Source organism: Oryza sativa, chromosome 3 (assembly GCF_034140825.1).
Source record: "Oryza sativa Japonica Group chromosome 3, ASM3414082v1".
Classification (NCBI taxonomy): Eukaryota; Viridiplantae; Streptophyta; class Magnoliopsida; order Poales; family Poaceae; genus Oryza; species Oryza sativa.
The window spans coordinates 1,937,379-1,953,905 of record NC_089037.1 but is presented as its reverse complement, the minus strand read 5'-3'; the positions used below and the strand labels follow the sequence as shown (position 1 = coordinate 1,953,905).

The window sequence follows — 16,527 nt, the reverse complement described above, 5'->3', positions numbered from 1 at the left end:
TCCCCGGAAAACTCTCCGCGCGTCGTTACCTCGCGCGCGCGCCCGCGCGGTCGCCGCCGTCGTCAGCCGCCTGCTGCCTGTGCCTGCGCCGTCCGGCCACGCGCCCTGCGGCACTGCGCCGCCTGTGCCGCGCCCTACCCCACGAGCCAGCGCGCGTGCCCTGCCGCGCCTGAACCCGCGCCTGCCGCCCTGTAGCCGCGCCCTTCCAAACCGCCCCCGCCGTCATCGCCGTCGTCACTACCCGGCCCCGCCACCACCGCGCATGCTTCCAAGGGTTGGAGGCAGAGCTCCTCCTCCCACTGCCTCGTCGCCCTCTCCCTCCTTCCTTCTTTTCCCAAAGTGGCAAGAGGCAAGTCTCCTTTCCCTCTGTCTTTTCTTCTCCCCCTTCCCCCCCTCCGCCGGCGTCATCCTCCCTGTCGCCGTTTTGGCCGCTAGCCGGAGAGCCAGCTCGCTGGCTTGACCGCCCAATGTCAGTTCCTCCCTCCCAAACCGACATTGCTGCCCTATAAACCCGAGCCCCTCCCCAAACCAATCTTCCCCATTTTCGCCCTCGCCATTGCCGCACCCTGCCCTGTTCGCCGTCGCCGTTCGTCGTCGCGCGTGTCGGAGGAGCCGGCACGAGCGAGGACGCGTGACGTGGACTCCGGGCGCACCCTCTCCTTCCTCTTCCCCGGCCCGAGGCCAGAGCGATCACGCCCCGCGCCGTCGGCCATCGTCACTGCGCCCCTTCACCCCGCACTGTAGTGCCTCCTCCCCGTTCTCCCTCCTCGTTCCTCCTCTTCCCCTTAGCTTTCGGTAGAAGCTCGTATAGCCTCCCCGTAGCTAGCTGGTGCCGCCTCGACCGCTGCCGCCGCTCGCTGTGTGCTCGCCGCCGTCGCCGCCCGTGCTCCGTAGCGCCCGCACGTCGTCGGCCTCTCTCGTAGTGTCTCCGTCTAATCCGATGCTAGAAACGGACTTCCGGTGGCCGCGTAGATGCTCTAGTCCGGAGGAATCGAACCCTAGTCGCGTCGTTGCCGTTTCCCTCTTTTCTCGCCGCCGGTTGCCGCCGCCGCAATCCGCCGCCTTCGAACTCCCTCCGGCGAATCCGAGCCGTTGGCTCGTCTCCCCTCGTCTCGTGCAACCACCCGGTGTGCTCGCTTTCGCCTGTATCGCTGTGGTTCGCCCCGCCGTTCGCAGCTGCCGTCAGCTGTCCGTTCCGGCCGTCGCCTTCTTCAACCTCCCGCCGGCCCGCGTGGCAGCCACGTAGGCGCCACGTCGGCGCCTGCTCGGCCAAGATCGGGTCAAGCCGACCCCGGTCCGCCGCTCCCCTTTGCCCCGCTCGCGCGCGCAGTCCACCGCGAGCCGTGAGGCTGCGTGTGGGGCCGCCGCATCCGCACCCACCACGAGCCGCGCGCGTGCACCGCGCCCCGCTCCAAACCCTAGCGCCGCGTTGCGTGCTCCTCGCTCACGGTGAGCCGAGCCGCCGACAAGCGGGTCCCACTCGGGACCACGCGAGATGGACCCGGCCCACCGGCTACCTCTCTCCTCTCCTCCTGCGCGTGCCTTGGGCCGCCTTCTCAGGCCGGCCGGCCCATTAAGCTCGGCCGACCGCCCCTTTCTCTCGGGTCGTGCCCTAGCCACCCGAGGGAAGTCTGTTTCCCCTCCCTCTTTCTTTTCTTTTCAAAAGGGTTTAATTAAATCCTTTTTCCTTTAGACCAAAAATCCAATAATCTTAGAAATTCAATATCTTCTCAACCGTATGTCCGTTTGACTCCGTTCAACTTGCAAAATTCCTCAAATCTCGAGATCTATTTAATGGCACGTTTAGAGGTCAACAATAGGGCTTTATTTTCGCCGTTTGTTGAGTTGTCCCGTTTCGCGTGTAGTTTCGAAGCCCGAAGACCCGCAGTGCGAGGATTTCGAGGATCAAGCTCAAGATCTCGAGCAAGGCAAGTCACCTTTGATCATCTTGCACCTATAATTTAAAACTAAGTATTTCTTTTCTGCAAATATTGCATGAATAGGATTAACACAAGTAAATCGGCCGCGGCTTGCGAGATAGCCTGCCGGTCGCAATCCTAATTGCTGCAATTACCCTCCTTGAATTATTGAACACCTAAACCTCCTTTGTCAACTGTTGTGCTTCGATGCACGGGCCTTTGGGCACGGGCATCGGAACACCTCCCCTCAAATTTAAAATATCCAATGATGGGTAAAACTTGGGGTTTTACAAAAGACTTGGAAAACCCGACACCTGGGTCGGTGCTTGCGAACTAAAATGAATTTCCAAAATCGCGGACCGGGGGACGTACCGGGAGTACGGTTTCCTGCTCTTGCACTTAAGGACCGTTTCCTTGGAATTTCATCCGAACATAAGGCAAGTGCGACCACATGGGTGGAATGGGACACCCCTGGCTGAGTAACTAGCTAATCGGGGGAACCATGATGCCAAGAGACATGTCGATTCAACGGGGTGGTGTTGGGGAGAACCCCCGGGCTTCCTGGCACAGTATGGTCTGGGACCTAACCTGTTGTTGGTCTGGGACCCCTCTCGTTGGCATATGGTAACCCTGTGTCGGCTTTCGAAATGCCTTGACGTGAAAGCCCCAAAGTCACCAGACGTGGCTATTCTGCACAGGCTGGGTGACCAAGGCTAGTAATGTCATGTGGGTAAAGTGTACCCCCTCTGCAGAGGTTATTAAACTGTTCGAACAGCCGTGCCCACGGTCATGGGCGGATGTGAGGTGATTCCTAGCGTAGTTTTGTTTGACTACTGCTTGTGAAATTACTGTTGTGGAATGGGTTCGATGTTTGAAAAATCTGCGGCTGATGGGATCAGCCAGGCCCGGGTGGCCGTTTGAAAGCTGTTGGCCAGGTGCTAACCTTGAATCAATTCAAAGACTGATACGTTGCACATACTCCGACCGGACGAGACACACTGTCTCATCCGTGTCGTTTGAGAAGCACTCACTTAGTTGTTTCAAAAAGGAGTTTAAATAAAACCAGTTGCAAAAACAACAGCCTTTCCTTTGAAGCCTGCATTAAACACTTAATTCCCATGGCTTGCTGAGTACTCCTGTACTCACCCTTGCTCTATATAAATAATCCCCCCCAGTTGCTGAAGAAGATGAAGTGGATCCCGCTGACGAGGAGTTCTTCCAGGAGCAAGTCGGCTACGATGAGTTTTAGGGTTTCGGTCTAGTTCCCAAGTCGCGCCTGTGATGATTGGTCCAAGTCTTGGCTTCCGCTTTCCCTTTGTAATGCAGTTGTGAGCTCGAGATCTGTCCGCAGCCCAACATGACTGTACTCCTACTCTGTAATAAAGAGACCTCTGTTGCTGTGATATTCTGTCTTCCTATGATACTAGCACTGTTTCCTAGGACTGGTATCGATTAACAGGTTAATTTGGAGCGTCACGGGCTAGTTCCGTTTGGGGCTAGTTCGGGGCGTGACAAACATCCAGCTCCAATCTTCACCAGGCACCAACCGAGCTCAGTTTCCACTCTCCTCACAAACTTTACGACGATGAGAGCAGCGACAGCCTCTGAAGATGAGCCGTCGCTCCAAATCTCTGGCTCCAAAGGCTCACCGTCACTGTTCCGTCGGCCACGCTGATTGAGGTCGTCGTCTCCGCCGATGCGTTGTAGTCGTCGCCTTCGAAGTCCGAATACGGCGCCGCTCGAAATCGTCCTTTCCACCGATGAAGCCCGATGATGCGCGTGCTTTGTGCCCGTTGTGCCAGATCCAGAATGGGATGAGTTTTCTCTTCTTTTTTTTTCTTTTTTTTTTGCAAAATGGATTGCGTGAGTGAAGAAGAGAGTTGTGGAGGGGTCTTTCGTAAAAATAAGTGGAGGAGGCGGGCGGCTAATTGCAAAAATACCACACTCGGGGTCTTGGCCGCAGGATGTTGATCCAAAGGCTCCGGATGGGTGTGTGCATGAGTGCATCTACCTTGCTGTGTGCGTGCATACGATACACTGCCTTTTTTCAACCCTACGTGACATACCTACAACATATGCACATATGCTTGTATGGATAGTTAGATTAGTGACTCAAATGTGTATTTTTAAAGTAGAGTGATCTGTATGACTCCGACACACCTAATAAGTTGGATGATATTCCATTCATTTTACTCGTTTTTAAATTAAGATCCTCCAAAATAAATAACTACACTTTGGATGGGTGGTTTTTGACGGACTTGAAAAGTAAGTTTCAACAATGTTAAAACCCATTTAAGTGCGAACCGTTCACATTGTAAAAACTTTCATAAAGTGCTTATGACAACCAAATAGTTTCACCGTGTCTTGTTGTGTGTAGTTAGACAGAGGCGGGTGAAAAGATAACCGATTTTTCGTTATGGCGTGAAAACTGGACTCAGTCCCGAGTTCATGGACATTTTCATGTGAATTAATTAATCTGCATGTCAACTAGAAAAAGGCATTGTTAATATGATGAACTGAAACTCTACCCTCGCATCGGCTCGTAAGTTAAAAAGGAGTAGTACTCCTTAACATGAACAAACTACGCTGTAAATCGGGTGTTACTTTTTAGGTCAAATAAAATGTTTACACTAAAATTTCAAATTAAATGCGATAAATTAGGGATTGTTTAGTTGATAGCCACACTTTACCACATTTGTGTTATCCACTTTTGATAAGTTAGCCTAGTATTTGATTGTTGCTACAACTATGTTACACTTCACTTTTTTAAGAAATTAGGCCCACTTATCATATATTTTTTTCACAAAATTACCACATAATATGTGGTTTGCCATATTTTGTCAAAACTTTTGTGGTAAATTGAGGGTGTCAACCAAACAACCCTGATATTTACGTTTTGAGCCTAGCGCCTCAATACCTTTTTTAATGTGTAATACGGTTAAAGGCAAAAGACAGCACATTCTTAACGTGTCTATGTGTATATGTGTATATAAGGTGGTCTCTAATTTAAGACAACAGATATGCTAATGATTAAAGCTTAGACGATGTAGTGGGGCCAAATATTCGTGTGTTGGCCTGTTGGGAAGGGTGTTGTTGTAAATCGCCTCACAATTATTGAGATTGTCACCAACCTCAAAAACATGTAAAGATTCTTTTTTTGCTACCTCCATTATCGTAGAATACAGTAACCTAGTAGACTTATCCTAATACTACGAATGCTCCCATGTTTTTATATTTTGAGATGAGTTTATTATTTGAGTTTAACACTATACATTAGGTGTTAAAAAAACTGAGAACAAGTACAATAGCAGACTATAAGTCAACTATAAATACATTTCGAGGAGATAAAGGATGTGAGAGAGCACCAACGGGCTATAGATTTGTAGCCAGCTGCAGCACGAACTCCAAGATATATGTGTATATAATAGGTGGAATCATATATTAATTGTGTTTACAGGTAACTATTGTATGAACTAGCTATTAGATTAACTATAGATAATTTAGAGCTAGTAGTTGGCTATACTATTAAACTTGTTGCGAGGCGGTATTGCAACCCTTAGCATATGACAGTAACAAGAGTTGAAGAGTTAAATTCATGAATCCCTGTATTTCTTTTCAGAAGAACAGAGAATAAAAAAAAAGAAGAAAAGGATACCCTTTATTAAAGCTTGATGATATCAGCTTAGTGTATAATTATTTGAGATTGAGGGGAATGTTCCATGTTTTGTTGAACTCTTTTCCCTCCTACTTCTTTATTAAACGAGATTTGTTTGATGTATCAGGGTGTCACGTTGTCATGTTATGTTTTTGTTCTGGAGATTCTTCTTTTCTTTAAAAAATGATCTGGAGACTCTTTTAATCTGATATATTTCGTCTGCTGTAGTATGTTCACTCTCTCAAGATATTTGCAACAACTTAATTACCTTAGCACATGAGTAGTAGAATTACTAGGAGTTATTTTGCACTATACTTTCTTTCTGAAGATATTTGCACTTGACATATAGTAGTAGAATAATCTGAAACTTCCTTTGGTAAGCAGATCTTGAACAAATCAAGGCGAAACAGAATCTTTCCCTTTCCTTTTTTTCACCCTGAAATCTTCTCAGACCTTGCTATTTTCGACTAGATCTTGTTAAAGCACACAAATTATGATGTTTTCTAATGAACATCATCGCCTGGTTGCTTGCGGGTGTGATGATGATATGATGCACAAGACAACCTTGGCAGCAGAGATGAGCCTTGTCTTTCCCTTTGGCATCCAGCGCTTTGCTCTTTAGCTCTTTTCCCCCCTTTGATTTTTGTCTTTAGATTTACCTCTTGGCAAGCAAAGCGTGTTATGCTCCCCACTTTGGCATGTATATAAGCACACCCAAGCTATCCTCCAAACGGCAGGAACACACCACCATCTGCATAATACTTCCTTCTCAAATCCCAACCAACAGTTGCAGTAGAGTCACTAGCCGCCCACTGCAACTGAAATGGCGCCGGCGAGCGTGAAGGTTTTCGGGTCACCCACCTCGGCGGAGGTTGCCCGCGTGCTCATGTGCCTCTTCGAGAAGGACGTCGAGTTCCAGCTCGTCCGTGTCGACGCGTACCGCGGCACGCAGCGCATGCCCCAATATCTCAAGCTTCAGGTATACTCATGCTCTGCATACCACATTGTCGTTGTGCAATTCTCGGACTGACACGTCTGGGGAAAATTGTGCAGCCGCTCGGCGAGGCGCTCACGTTCGAAGATGACAACCTCACCCTGTCCGGTAATTAGCATTGAGATTTGTAGTACGGATTGACACTTGAACGACTGTAAATAATGGTGTGGAATGCGTACATGCGTGCAGAGTCGAGGGGGATCCTTCGCCACATAGCGCACAAGTACGCGAGGCAGGGAAACCCGGACCTGATCGGCACGGGCGCGCTGGAGCGCGCGTCCATCGAGCAGTGGCTGCAGACGGAGGCGCAGAGCTTCGACGTGCCCAGCGCCGAGATGGTCTACAGCCTCGCCTTCCTGCCGCCCAACATGCCCAAGCAGAACGACAACGGGAACGGGAACGGCAACGGCTACGGCAACAGCAATGGCAGGGAGGTCCAGGTGGCGAACGCGTCGAGCAAGCGCGTGGTGGCCGGCGCGACGGACGGGAAGACGGCGGCGAGCGGCGCCAACGGCAACAAGCAGCAGCAGAAGGAGGAGGAGATGCGGAAGGTGTTCGAGAAGAGCAAGAAGGACCTGGAGAAGCTGCTGGACATCTACGAGCAGCGGCTGGAGGAGGCGGCGTACCTGGCCGGCGACAAGTTCACCATCGCCGACCTGTCCCACCTCCCCAACGCCGACCGCCTCGCCTCCGACCCGCGCTCCCGCCGCATGTTCGAGGCGCGCAAGAACGTGAGCAGGTGGTGGAACAACATCTCCAGCCGCGAGTCGTGGGAGTACGTCAAGAGCCTGCAGCGCCCGCCGTCCGCCGCGCACGCCGGCAACGCCCAGCAGCAGCAGCAGCAGCAATCGCCGTCCGCCGGCAACAACTACCAGCACCAGCAGGGCCAGGGCCAGGGCCAGCAGCACTACCGCAACGAGCAAGTCGAGAACTACAACAACTAAACATGGGCATATCGACGATCGAGCTGCATGAGTTCCAAGGGGTTGTCACGTATGCTTCCTACTGTTACTTTACTTGCGCCTTTGCCATTTGCGCGCCGTGTCGATTAATTTGTCGCAGATTGTCTGGCCCGGCCTCCAGTACGTCGTCACTACGTGTTTTGTTCGGCATCGTGGTTTTTCTACCGTTGTAACAGTCGCAGTTTACCTATCGTCCTTGTAATAAAATGTTGGCCAGCCCCTTTCATATGAAAGTGAAGTTTTGATTGTGTCCTTTCCATGAGTTTAGTTTGACTGTTTTATCCATAAGCCGTTTTCCTTTTAGATCATGTGGTAATGCACTAATTAATGCATGACAATAAGGAAAACCGGTTACGAAACAGAGGATTTCATGATACAAGTTGACTAAGAGCATCACCAACAGATTATCTATAATTTTCTTTTAAAAATTCGTTTTTGGTTTCCTAAACTGAAAATAGGAAGTGAAAAAACACCTCCGTCCAATAGATAGCCTAAATTCAATCCCTAAAACTTAAAAGTGGGCCCTTCTGTTAAACTACCAAGAGAAAATTCTATTTTTTTTCTTTCACGCGCAGAAAGATCGCTATCTCCCACGCGCGGGAACGAAGGAGAGAGGCAGGATTGCGTGATTGGGAGCGACTTTCGCGCCCGCATATAAACGGAGCGAGCAACCGGGGGAAGGGAACTCCAAAACTCGGGTAGGAGAGTAGAGGATCTGTTGGAGCTGATTTTTGGATTAAAATCCCTCAAAATTAGTTTTGGAAATCATATAGGTAGCTTGTTGTTGATGCTCTAATTAACTTGTGCAACATGAGGGGCACGACATAGCCTGGGTGATAAATGAAAACAAATCTTAAAGATTGTACAACTAAACTACTTCCATATAGGTCAAATAATTCTTCGGGTCACAGGATCAAGTTAATCAAAAGAAAACAAAATAAAATGGGTTATTCCCAAACGAAACAGTTAAGCATTTTCCACGGGTAAAAAAAACCAAGGACAACATATGAATTACAGATATTTAGAATTACAAATCCACGGGAAGTTCATCACAGCAACAGGCCAACAGCCCATGTCGATGTTCTCGGCAGCAACAAATGCCAAACATCTTAACTTGATAGATTTCCAGAATTATTCAGGCGACGTTTATTTCCCACGGTAACGTGGTCGTGCACTGCACACGTACGGCTTTGATGATCAGCTCGGCAAGAGCTGCCCTTCCTTGGGCTTGGTGAGCATCTGCCTGGCGCGCACGCGCATCTGCAGCCGCACCATCGCCTGCATGCAGTGGATCGCCACCTCCGCCTGCCGCCGCACGTACGCCCCCCGCGCCACCGCCTGCAGCCGCACCAGGCTCTTCAGCGCCTTGAACGCTCGCCTCGCCTGCAAAACACAAGCAAAATCCTCTTACCAATGGCCGAAACAAACAGGTCTCGGTTAGATATAAGTTTTTTTGTTTTTCTACGCGCGCACCAGGTGGCCTCGGAAGTAGGCTTGGATGGTGACCGCGGCCACGTCCTCGCGTGGGAAGCCCTGCCTGCACAGCAGCGCGTACTCGTCGTTCGAGCTGGTCTCCTCTTCCTTTGTTACCGACTCCTCGGCGGCGGCCTCCACGAGGCCAGTGTTGTAAACCTTGACGTCGCCGCCGTTGCCGACGTCGCCACCCGCGCGCGCCGTGCGGCGTGGCGTCTGGCCCGTGGACCGGAGCCAGCGGCGCCGCCTGCCCAGCTTCGCGTTGCCCTGAGCCGTGCCCGTGCCACGGACGTAGCACGCGCGCTGCGTCGTGGGAGTCCGCGGCGTCCTTGCGGCGGCAGGCGCCGACGACTGGAAGCAGCCGACCTGCCCGCGGCGCGGGGTGCGGGAGCGGACGCCGCAGAGTCGCCTGGCCGTGGGCGTGCACGGCGTCTTGGGTGTGCGCGGCGTGCGCGCGCTGGTGGTGGTGCTGCTGCGGCCGCGGAGGTTGTTGTCACCGCCGCCGCCGCCGCTGCCGCAGCAGCTGGTGAGAGGCGCTCTCACGCTGTGGTCGGCGTGGGGAGCGAGGCAGGGCACGCAGCCGCCGCCACCGCCGACGGCGGACGACGGCTTGTGGTGTGGGCCGATGCAGCATATGCACGCGGCGCTGCTGCGGCGTGCGTCACCGGCGTGGCGCTTGCCGCTGAGCGGCGACATGAGGCAGGAAAGACCTCGCGCTCTCGGCATGGTCAAGCAAGAGTCGTTCTTGGTGCAGGCTTACGTGTTGCGAGTTAGAGGATGGCTGGGTCGCCTAGCCGGCGAAGTGGTATATATGGGAGTCAGTGCAGAGCAAATCCAAGCGATGTGCGCGCCTCTAACTCTAAAGCTGGCGTAGTGGCGTCGGGCCGTCGCCCGTCGGTATGGTCGTTTTATTTGAGGTTTGCGCGTGAGATCGAACAGACTGTAGTTTATTCATTCATTGTTTGTATAAGCAACGTGGGAGGATGTAACATGTGAGCCATGGATGGGTGGTACAGCATAAGTTGTACTAGTTCTACTTATCCGCATATTTGCTTTGATGCATTATTTCTGAAATGAAGGGCGGTTGATCACTAGTACAGAAAAATAAGAGTAAATAATCGTGATAGATGAACTTATAATATAGTTGAACTGATGTTTGGCAATTAGCGCAAGCACACTGCATATAATTGCAACCATTTGTTTGTCCTAAAAGACAGATAGTACATGAGGCATGGAGCTTAGAGTAATTTGACAATATCCATCCAAGGGAAATAAGGGCTTGTTTACTTTGCTATCATTTTCAATCTTACCAAGTTTTGACATTGCCAAATTTTGGTAAGGTTGTCAAAAATTTTAGCAAGATTTCATATGTATTTATTAAAATTTGGCAACAAACTAAACATAGCCAAAATTTTGGTAACTTTACGAAAAAATGGTTGAAAATAATATTAAACTGAACAGGACCTAAGATAACAAAAGCACATAACGATGATGGAGGGGAACCGGAAAACTCACGAAGGTACGAAATCAGCGGAACAGCCATGTCCCCTTGCTCCTTCCAAGAGGATTGGCGTCAGGCTTGCGCACAATCCCCCACTCTTTGACATGGTGCCACGGCCAAAACTCTGGGTCTGACTACAACATCTTGCAACCACACCTGGAACGACTCACCGAGTCCAATGCCCAAAACCCTAGATCACGCCGGCTTTCATGAGCAATAGAGAAAAAAAAACGCCGCCAAAGTAGCAGAGACTCCTTCCTCCTCTCCCCTATTTTCTGCCTTAATCCCGGGCTCGGGCGATCTCTTATCTCCCAGCAGTCGGTCACGTACCCGAGCTCCGGCGCAAGGCGGGCTTGCTGAGTGAAGGGCGTGGCGCGGCGCGCGAGGAGTATCTGGAGCGGAAGTGCCGCCGGGGCGTCGACGCGTGGTGGAAGCGTCGGTGAGGACTAGGGCGTATTGGATAACTAGAGGATGCCCCGCACGTTGCTGCGGGACTTGGTTAACAACAATTTGTTAGATAGGAGGTACAATCTCAAGAAGAAACAAATAGATTTTTTGGAGAAATTCTTTTTAACAGCCCTATTCAAAATTTGTAGATAATTTAGATAGCACATGTCAACTGAAGGGGTGTTCAGCCATAAAGCTCTTTTATACGGATTAACGGGCTGGATACATGTAGATGTGTGTGGAGATGGGCCAATGTGTTTATGTGGGCTACATTTGGTACTGAGGAGGCGAAGAGACTCACCCGGTGACTAATGGGTTGGGCTATATGTTACATTTCATCCAACGTCTAAGAAGCGATCTAATACATTCATCCAACGGTTACAATTTAATGATGGCGTGGAAGCACGAGGTTAACTTTATTGATAGAAGGGATTAGATCTGGGGACTGCTTCGTTTTCGATCGATTTGGTTTGTGCCGCGTTGGCGTGTCGGTGATGGTCGCCTCGACGGTGATGTAGTGGGCCTCGACGGGAAGCCCGTATTACTGATTCTAGAATAGGCCGGCCTCTGGGATTTCGGCCCATCTTCCTTGTGGAGAATAATAACAACAGATTCCCTGAGTTATGAGTACCGCGCGTTATGATCTTCTCTGCCTGATGCGAATGGGGGTGCGAATGAAGCTGAACTTCGGTACAGACTGAAGGTAATTGATGCTGAGGTCAACTAATTTCAGCTTTGGCACTACTTTTTTCCCCCGAAATACGGTACAGACGCGGATGTTATTATACACACGCATACTTGCATTTATAAACGTACACACGCACACCCTTATCTCTATTAGCACCTCTAAAAATTAAGCCAGCATATAAATATATTTTAATATTGACGAAATCATCATAGACCGACGTCTTATTATTCAGCATATTTTAATATTGACGAAATCATCGTAGACCGACGTTTTATTATCTAGCATATCTTAAAATTAACAATATGTATATCTTGAAATTAACAAAGTTAGCATAAGCATCTCGTTGTACGATATATCTTCATATTGATGAAGTTGATACAAGCGTGTCGCTGTCGATGCATATGTCACCTACCAAGCTACCACTGAAATAATAATTAGCCGCAAATATAAATGCATGTGTCTAGAACTTAAACTGGATGGCTCAGATTCAATCATAAGGCGGGGTTTTTTTCCTGGTGGTTGGGAACTAATTTGCGGTGCATGTAAAACGGAGCGACTAATTAATGCATAATTAATTAATAGTTTTTTTAAAAAAAGATTAATATGAGTTTTTCAAACAACTTTCCTATAGATTTTTTTTTGAAAAAACGCATCGTTAATAGTTTGGGGAGTGTACACACGTAAAACGAGAAGGAATGAGTTAGGAACTTCAAGCAACGAACACAAACTAAGAGCAAGTTTAATAGTATAGTCAACTGGTAGCTTCAAATTATCTATAGCCAATTTAATAATCTATTCATGCAATAGTTATCTATAAATATATACTGCATCATTAATACATAGTGCCACATCTCGTACACACATAACATTTTGAAGTTCGTGCCGAAGTTGGTTATAAATCTGTAGCCCAATTTCCTTTTCTCTCTTCTCTGATCTCATCCACGTGTTTATAGCTAACTTGTAACCTGCTACCTAACCAGCTTAGCATTGCGCTTTGGTACTACTTTGGATCTTTTTTTTTTCTCATTGAAACAATGTACATTACATTTGTATAGAGATTATTAGTGTTTTTACACGTAATAGTCAAATAAGAACAACTACCAAAACGAAATAAAGATAGTCTGCTTGCTAGAATAACATAAGAGATACGAGCTGATGAGCGTAGCCACAGTTTTGATCAACTCCTGTACAAACAAAAATATAGAAGTATACAAACGAAATCGATCACCATCTTATAAATCCTCAAACAACGTCATCAAACACACCGGTGATCTGAACGATAAAGCCGATGCTGCCAATTGAATAATGGGCAACCCGACATCAAAGACCTTACAAATGCGATAGCCACCGATCACCAAAGAGAATGAGAAGACCAAAGAATCAACAAATCTAACATTAAAACTAGCTATTAGATCTATTGAACAATTTACGTGGAATAAACCCTTAAACTTATACAAAGCAGGGCTCCAAATCAGAGACAGAGATGGACCTGCTTAACTGCTCCATCTGCAATTCAATTCTACAGAGCGCTTTTGCATCTCAGTTGACGAAATATGAAGTCTAAGTCAATAGCTACCATTGCCAGGCAAGTCTCCCTCTCAAAAGTGAAGTCTAGTCAAGTCACGCGATGATCGATCAGTTGGACCTTGCACGAGTCCACTACCACCGCCAGACAACGGCTCGGCTGACTGACCACGACGTCGCTGTGAGGATTCAGATGCGGTCTTCTCCCCGGCCGCGCGAGATGATTCCCACGCACAAGTGCACAACTACACGGCAGCAACAGCAAGAATTCGCTCCATTTCCCCTCCATTCCAGCCAGATTGTTTTGCCTTTTTCTTTTTAGCCCGCGAATTTCATGGTGATTTGCCTTTTTCGGTCGTTGCCCATGCACTGGAGGAACAAATTCTTTGCTGCAGATTATGTGAGATATTATAGATTATAGTATGGAAGTTCTTAAGAAGTTTACTGCCACAGTTGAAAACTCACAAATATGCATGAATGATTTTTTTTTAGCAGCATACTGATCATGGATGAATTTTTCACTAGAATATATTTGAGTTACATGTAAATTATTACTGGTACAACACTACAACTGGTTCTTCTAGCCCGGATTTTTTTTTAGCAACGTGTGAGATGTAGATTAACAGAGGTAATTGCCTCTGAAATTTTCTGTATGTTTAGCCATAAAGGATGCAACCAAAAACAATGGATAACCTTCTGCTAGCTGAAAAGGAATTCAGGTGATGCTTGAATTCAGGGACTAAATTCTAATCTCACATCGGATGTTTGGACATTATTTTAACTAATTACATAAATAAGAGCTAATTCACGTGACAATTTTTTTAAGCCTCATTAATCCATAATTAGCACATGTTTACTGTAGCATCACATAGGTTAATTGTGAATTAATTATGCTCAATAGATTCGTCTCGCGAATTAGTCCAGGGTTATGGATTAGGTTTTATCAATAATCTACATTTAATACTTCTAATAATTAGTGTCCAAACATCCAATGTGATAAGAATTAAAAATTAGTCCATCCAAACAGCCCCTAAAGCCGTTTAGGGGCATATGCGTGTGCTACGTCTGAACTGAACTCCCCAGATTTTTTTTTTGTTTTGAAAAATGTGATCTCTCCAGATACATTGTTCGAATCAATGCCACGGTGATAAGCAAAATCAAATCAAGTGTGGGCGTGTGGCTTGGCGTGTCCATAGCGCTTCATAATCATATCCATGAGTTCAAACAATCATACTGTTCGATCGGTTATTAGACCCTGTTTAGATGGGACTAAAACTTTTAAGTACCTATCACATCAGATGTTTGGATACTAATTATAAATGTTAAACGTAGACTATTAATAAAATCCATCCATAATCTTAGACTAATTCGCGAGACGAATCTATTGAGCCTAATTAATACATGATTAGCCTATATGATGCTACAGTAAACATTCTCTAATTATGGATTAATTAGGCTTAAAAAATTTGTCTCGCGAATTAGCTTTCATTTATGTAATTAGTTTTTGTAAATAGTCTATATTTAATACTCTAAATTAGTGTCTAGAGACAGGGATTAAAGTTAAGTCCCTGGATCCAAACACCACCTTAATTTACTACAGATTGCATTCAATGGAGATGATTGGCAACAGAAAAGGAGGCTTTCACACTGGATCCTGAAATATCTTGAGGCTCAATCTGAACCATGCAAACTTTAGTGTGATCTACTGATCTTGCATATGCTTCTATGTATAATATATGCTAAGAGCCTATGGGCCAGTGACAGGAGCATAGTGAAATAAACACTTTTCAAGTAGGTGTAGTGTTGGCATTGCTATATCTTATTGAGCACATATAACTGATTATAAGGCTTTGGTACTAGTTGTATTTGGATCAATCAAAAGCCACATTCTGTGTGATCATTAACTAGCTTGAAAGATTATTGTAGCAAGGCAACTTTTGAGGAGAACAGCTAAAGATTAGTAAGTGGTGCTATGTGTAAGAGCACCTCTTTGTTTTTATAAAACGTCGGCGTCCTTTGTTTTCACTAGAGTGGATTTGTAGGCAACAACACGAAGACCTAAGAATACATGGCCTGATTGATGGATAATTTGGATTGGGTCGTTGAGCTATAATAACTGTGAAAAAAGTTCAGGAAGATTATTCCATTTGTATTGTATACAAAGTGGTTCATTAACTTATTGTATGGATCATAGAGTAGATCAAACGTAACAGGAGAGAGGAAGTGGGCTATACATGCAGCAGCAACAGAAAATTGCTCCGCAAGTGTGCAGAAACAGGAAAGTTCGATTCTGCCAAATATAAAATGAGTGCCAGATCGAATCAATTCTATTCAATTCAAAAATATTTATACAGACAAATTGGCCCTAAGAAAGGATTTGCTTTCGATTTATCATCGAAAAAGCTGCGTATATCAGAATCGCATGCCCGTCTTTTCACTTTCGACTTTTTGGCAGTTAGGGTTCTCCACTGACAAATGGATATCTCCTTGCATTGCTGAGGACAAAATCATCAGTTAGTTGCGCATCTGGTCCTGATATTGACAAGTCAAAGCAATGGATCATCGCATTGGCCAAGGAGCAGGAATCAAATTTAACCATAAATGTCGCTTTTGCGAAGCCCGTGCGTGCACTGGCTTGCCTCGATCAGATTTACTTTGCTCGCTTAAATCTTTGATCGAATCCAATTCTATCCGAATTTTGACCCCTAAAACGTATAGAGCGGAGAATTGTTTATATGTATTCTGAAGTAGCTAGAATCAGGGGAGCTAGTCTGCACTGGAGCTTAGCTCAGCAAATTAGGTTAGGCACAGTGTCTCACCATCTGCAGGGAAGATGCCCCTATTTCCCTGCGTGCAGCACTATGTATAGCCAGTCAATATACCCTGCAACAACTACTGATAACAACTAGGAGTAATATATCGTACTTGATCTTTTTTTCTGATTGCATGCGTGCAATGATGATGATCCATTGAATCATTGCGATGTGCCGAACCATGTGTATCACGCTCACAAATTGCAAGCGTACGATCTGTATTCAGAGGCCAAACTACCCATCTTATTAAGGATCCGTGGTTAGCTAGGCTCAGTGCACTGAACTGAAGTACAAAACCATAAGAAGGATTCAGACAAACGGAAGTCCGCTTGCAGAGAATTGGGGTCGCTGTAAAGCCAAATCTGGCGTAAGAGCATCTCCAACAGACTTCTTATCCCACTCTTCAAGTTAAATTTTGGTAATTTTGGATAAAAACACACTCCAATAGCCTAGCTAACTGGCTAGCCAAGCCATCCGACTGGCCAAACTTCTTCTCGCGCTGGCCAACTTTGGCCAGCCAAAATCGCCTCTCCAATTGTAGGCCCCACGCG

At 47.0% G+C, this 16,527-nt stretch overlaps 2 protein-coding genes across 2 annotated transcripts; one reads left to right on the top strand and one right to left on the bottom strand.

The window, feature by feature from the left end:
- The first annotated feature begins 6,306 nt into the window (after positions 1–6,306).
- Positions 6,307–7,783, top strand: LOC4331532 (glutathione S-transferase F11). Its single transcript, XM_015773517.3, has 3 exons — positions 6,307–6,553; positions 6,628–6,676; positions 6,758–7,783. Exons 1-3 carry the CDS (start codon positions 6,398–6,400, stop codon positions 7,510–7,512), a joined length of 960 nt encoding a protein of 319 aa, XP_015629003.1. The 5' UTR covers positions 6,307–6,397; the 3' UTR covers positions 7,513–7,783.
- Positions 7,784–8,388: 605 nt separating this feature from the next.
- On the bottom strand, positions 8,389–9,861 carry LOC107276810 (protein IQ-DOMAIN 17). The gene is made up of 2 exons (XM_015774545.3): positions 9,004–9,861; positions 8,389–8,913 (listed from the first exon to the last, which is right to left on the bottom strand). Exons 1-2 carry the CDS (start codon positions 9,727–9,729, stop codon positions 8,728–8,730), a joined length of 912 nt encoding a protein of 303 aa, XP_015630031.1. The 5' UTR covers positions 9,730–9,861; the 3' UTR covers positions 8,389–8,727.
- Positions 9,862–16,527: the final 6,666 nt, after the last annotated feature.

What these genes read in the sequence shown, in the direction of transcription:
- LOC4331532 (XM_015773517.3), top strand. Translation starts at nt 6,398, where the DNA reads ATGGCGCCGGCGAGCGTGAAGGTTTTCGGGTCACCCACCTCGGCGGAG. An exon ending in CCCAATATCTCAAGCTTCAG is followed by an intron (nt 6,554 to 6,627) that starts GTATACTCATGC and finishes AAAATTGTGCAG; the next exon opens with CCGCTCGGCGAGGCGCTCAC. An exon ending in TGACAACCTCACCCTGTCCG is followed by an intron (nt 6,677 to 6,757) that starts GTAATTAGCATT and finishes ACATGCGTGCAG; the next exon opens with AGTCGAGGGGGATCCTTCGC.
- LOC107276810 (XM_015774545.3), bottom strand. Translation starts at nt 9,729, where the DNA reads ATGCCGAGAGCGCGAGGTCTTTCCTGCCTCATGTCGCCGCTCAGCGGC. An exon ending in CCTACTTCCGAGGCCACCTG is followed by an intron (nt 8,914 to 9,003) that starts GTGCGCGCGTAG and finishes TGTGTTTTGCAG; the next exon opens with GCGAGGCGAGCGTTCAAGGC.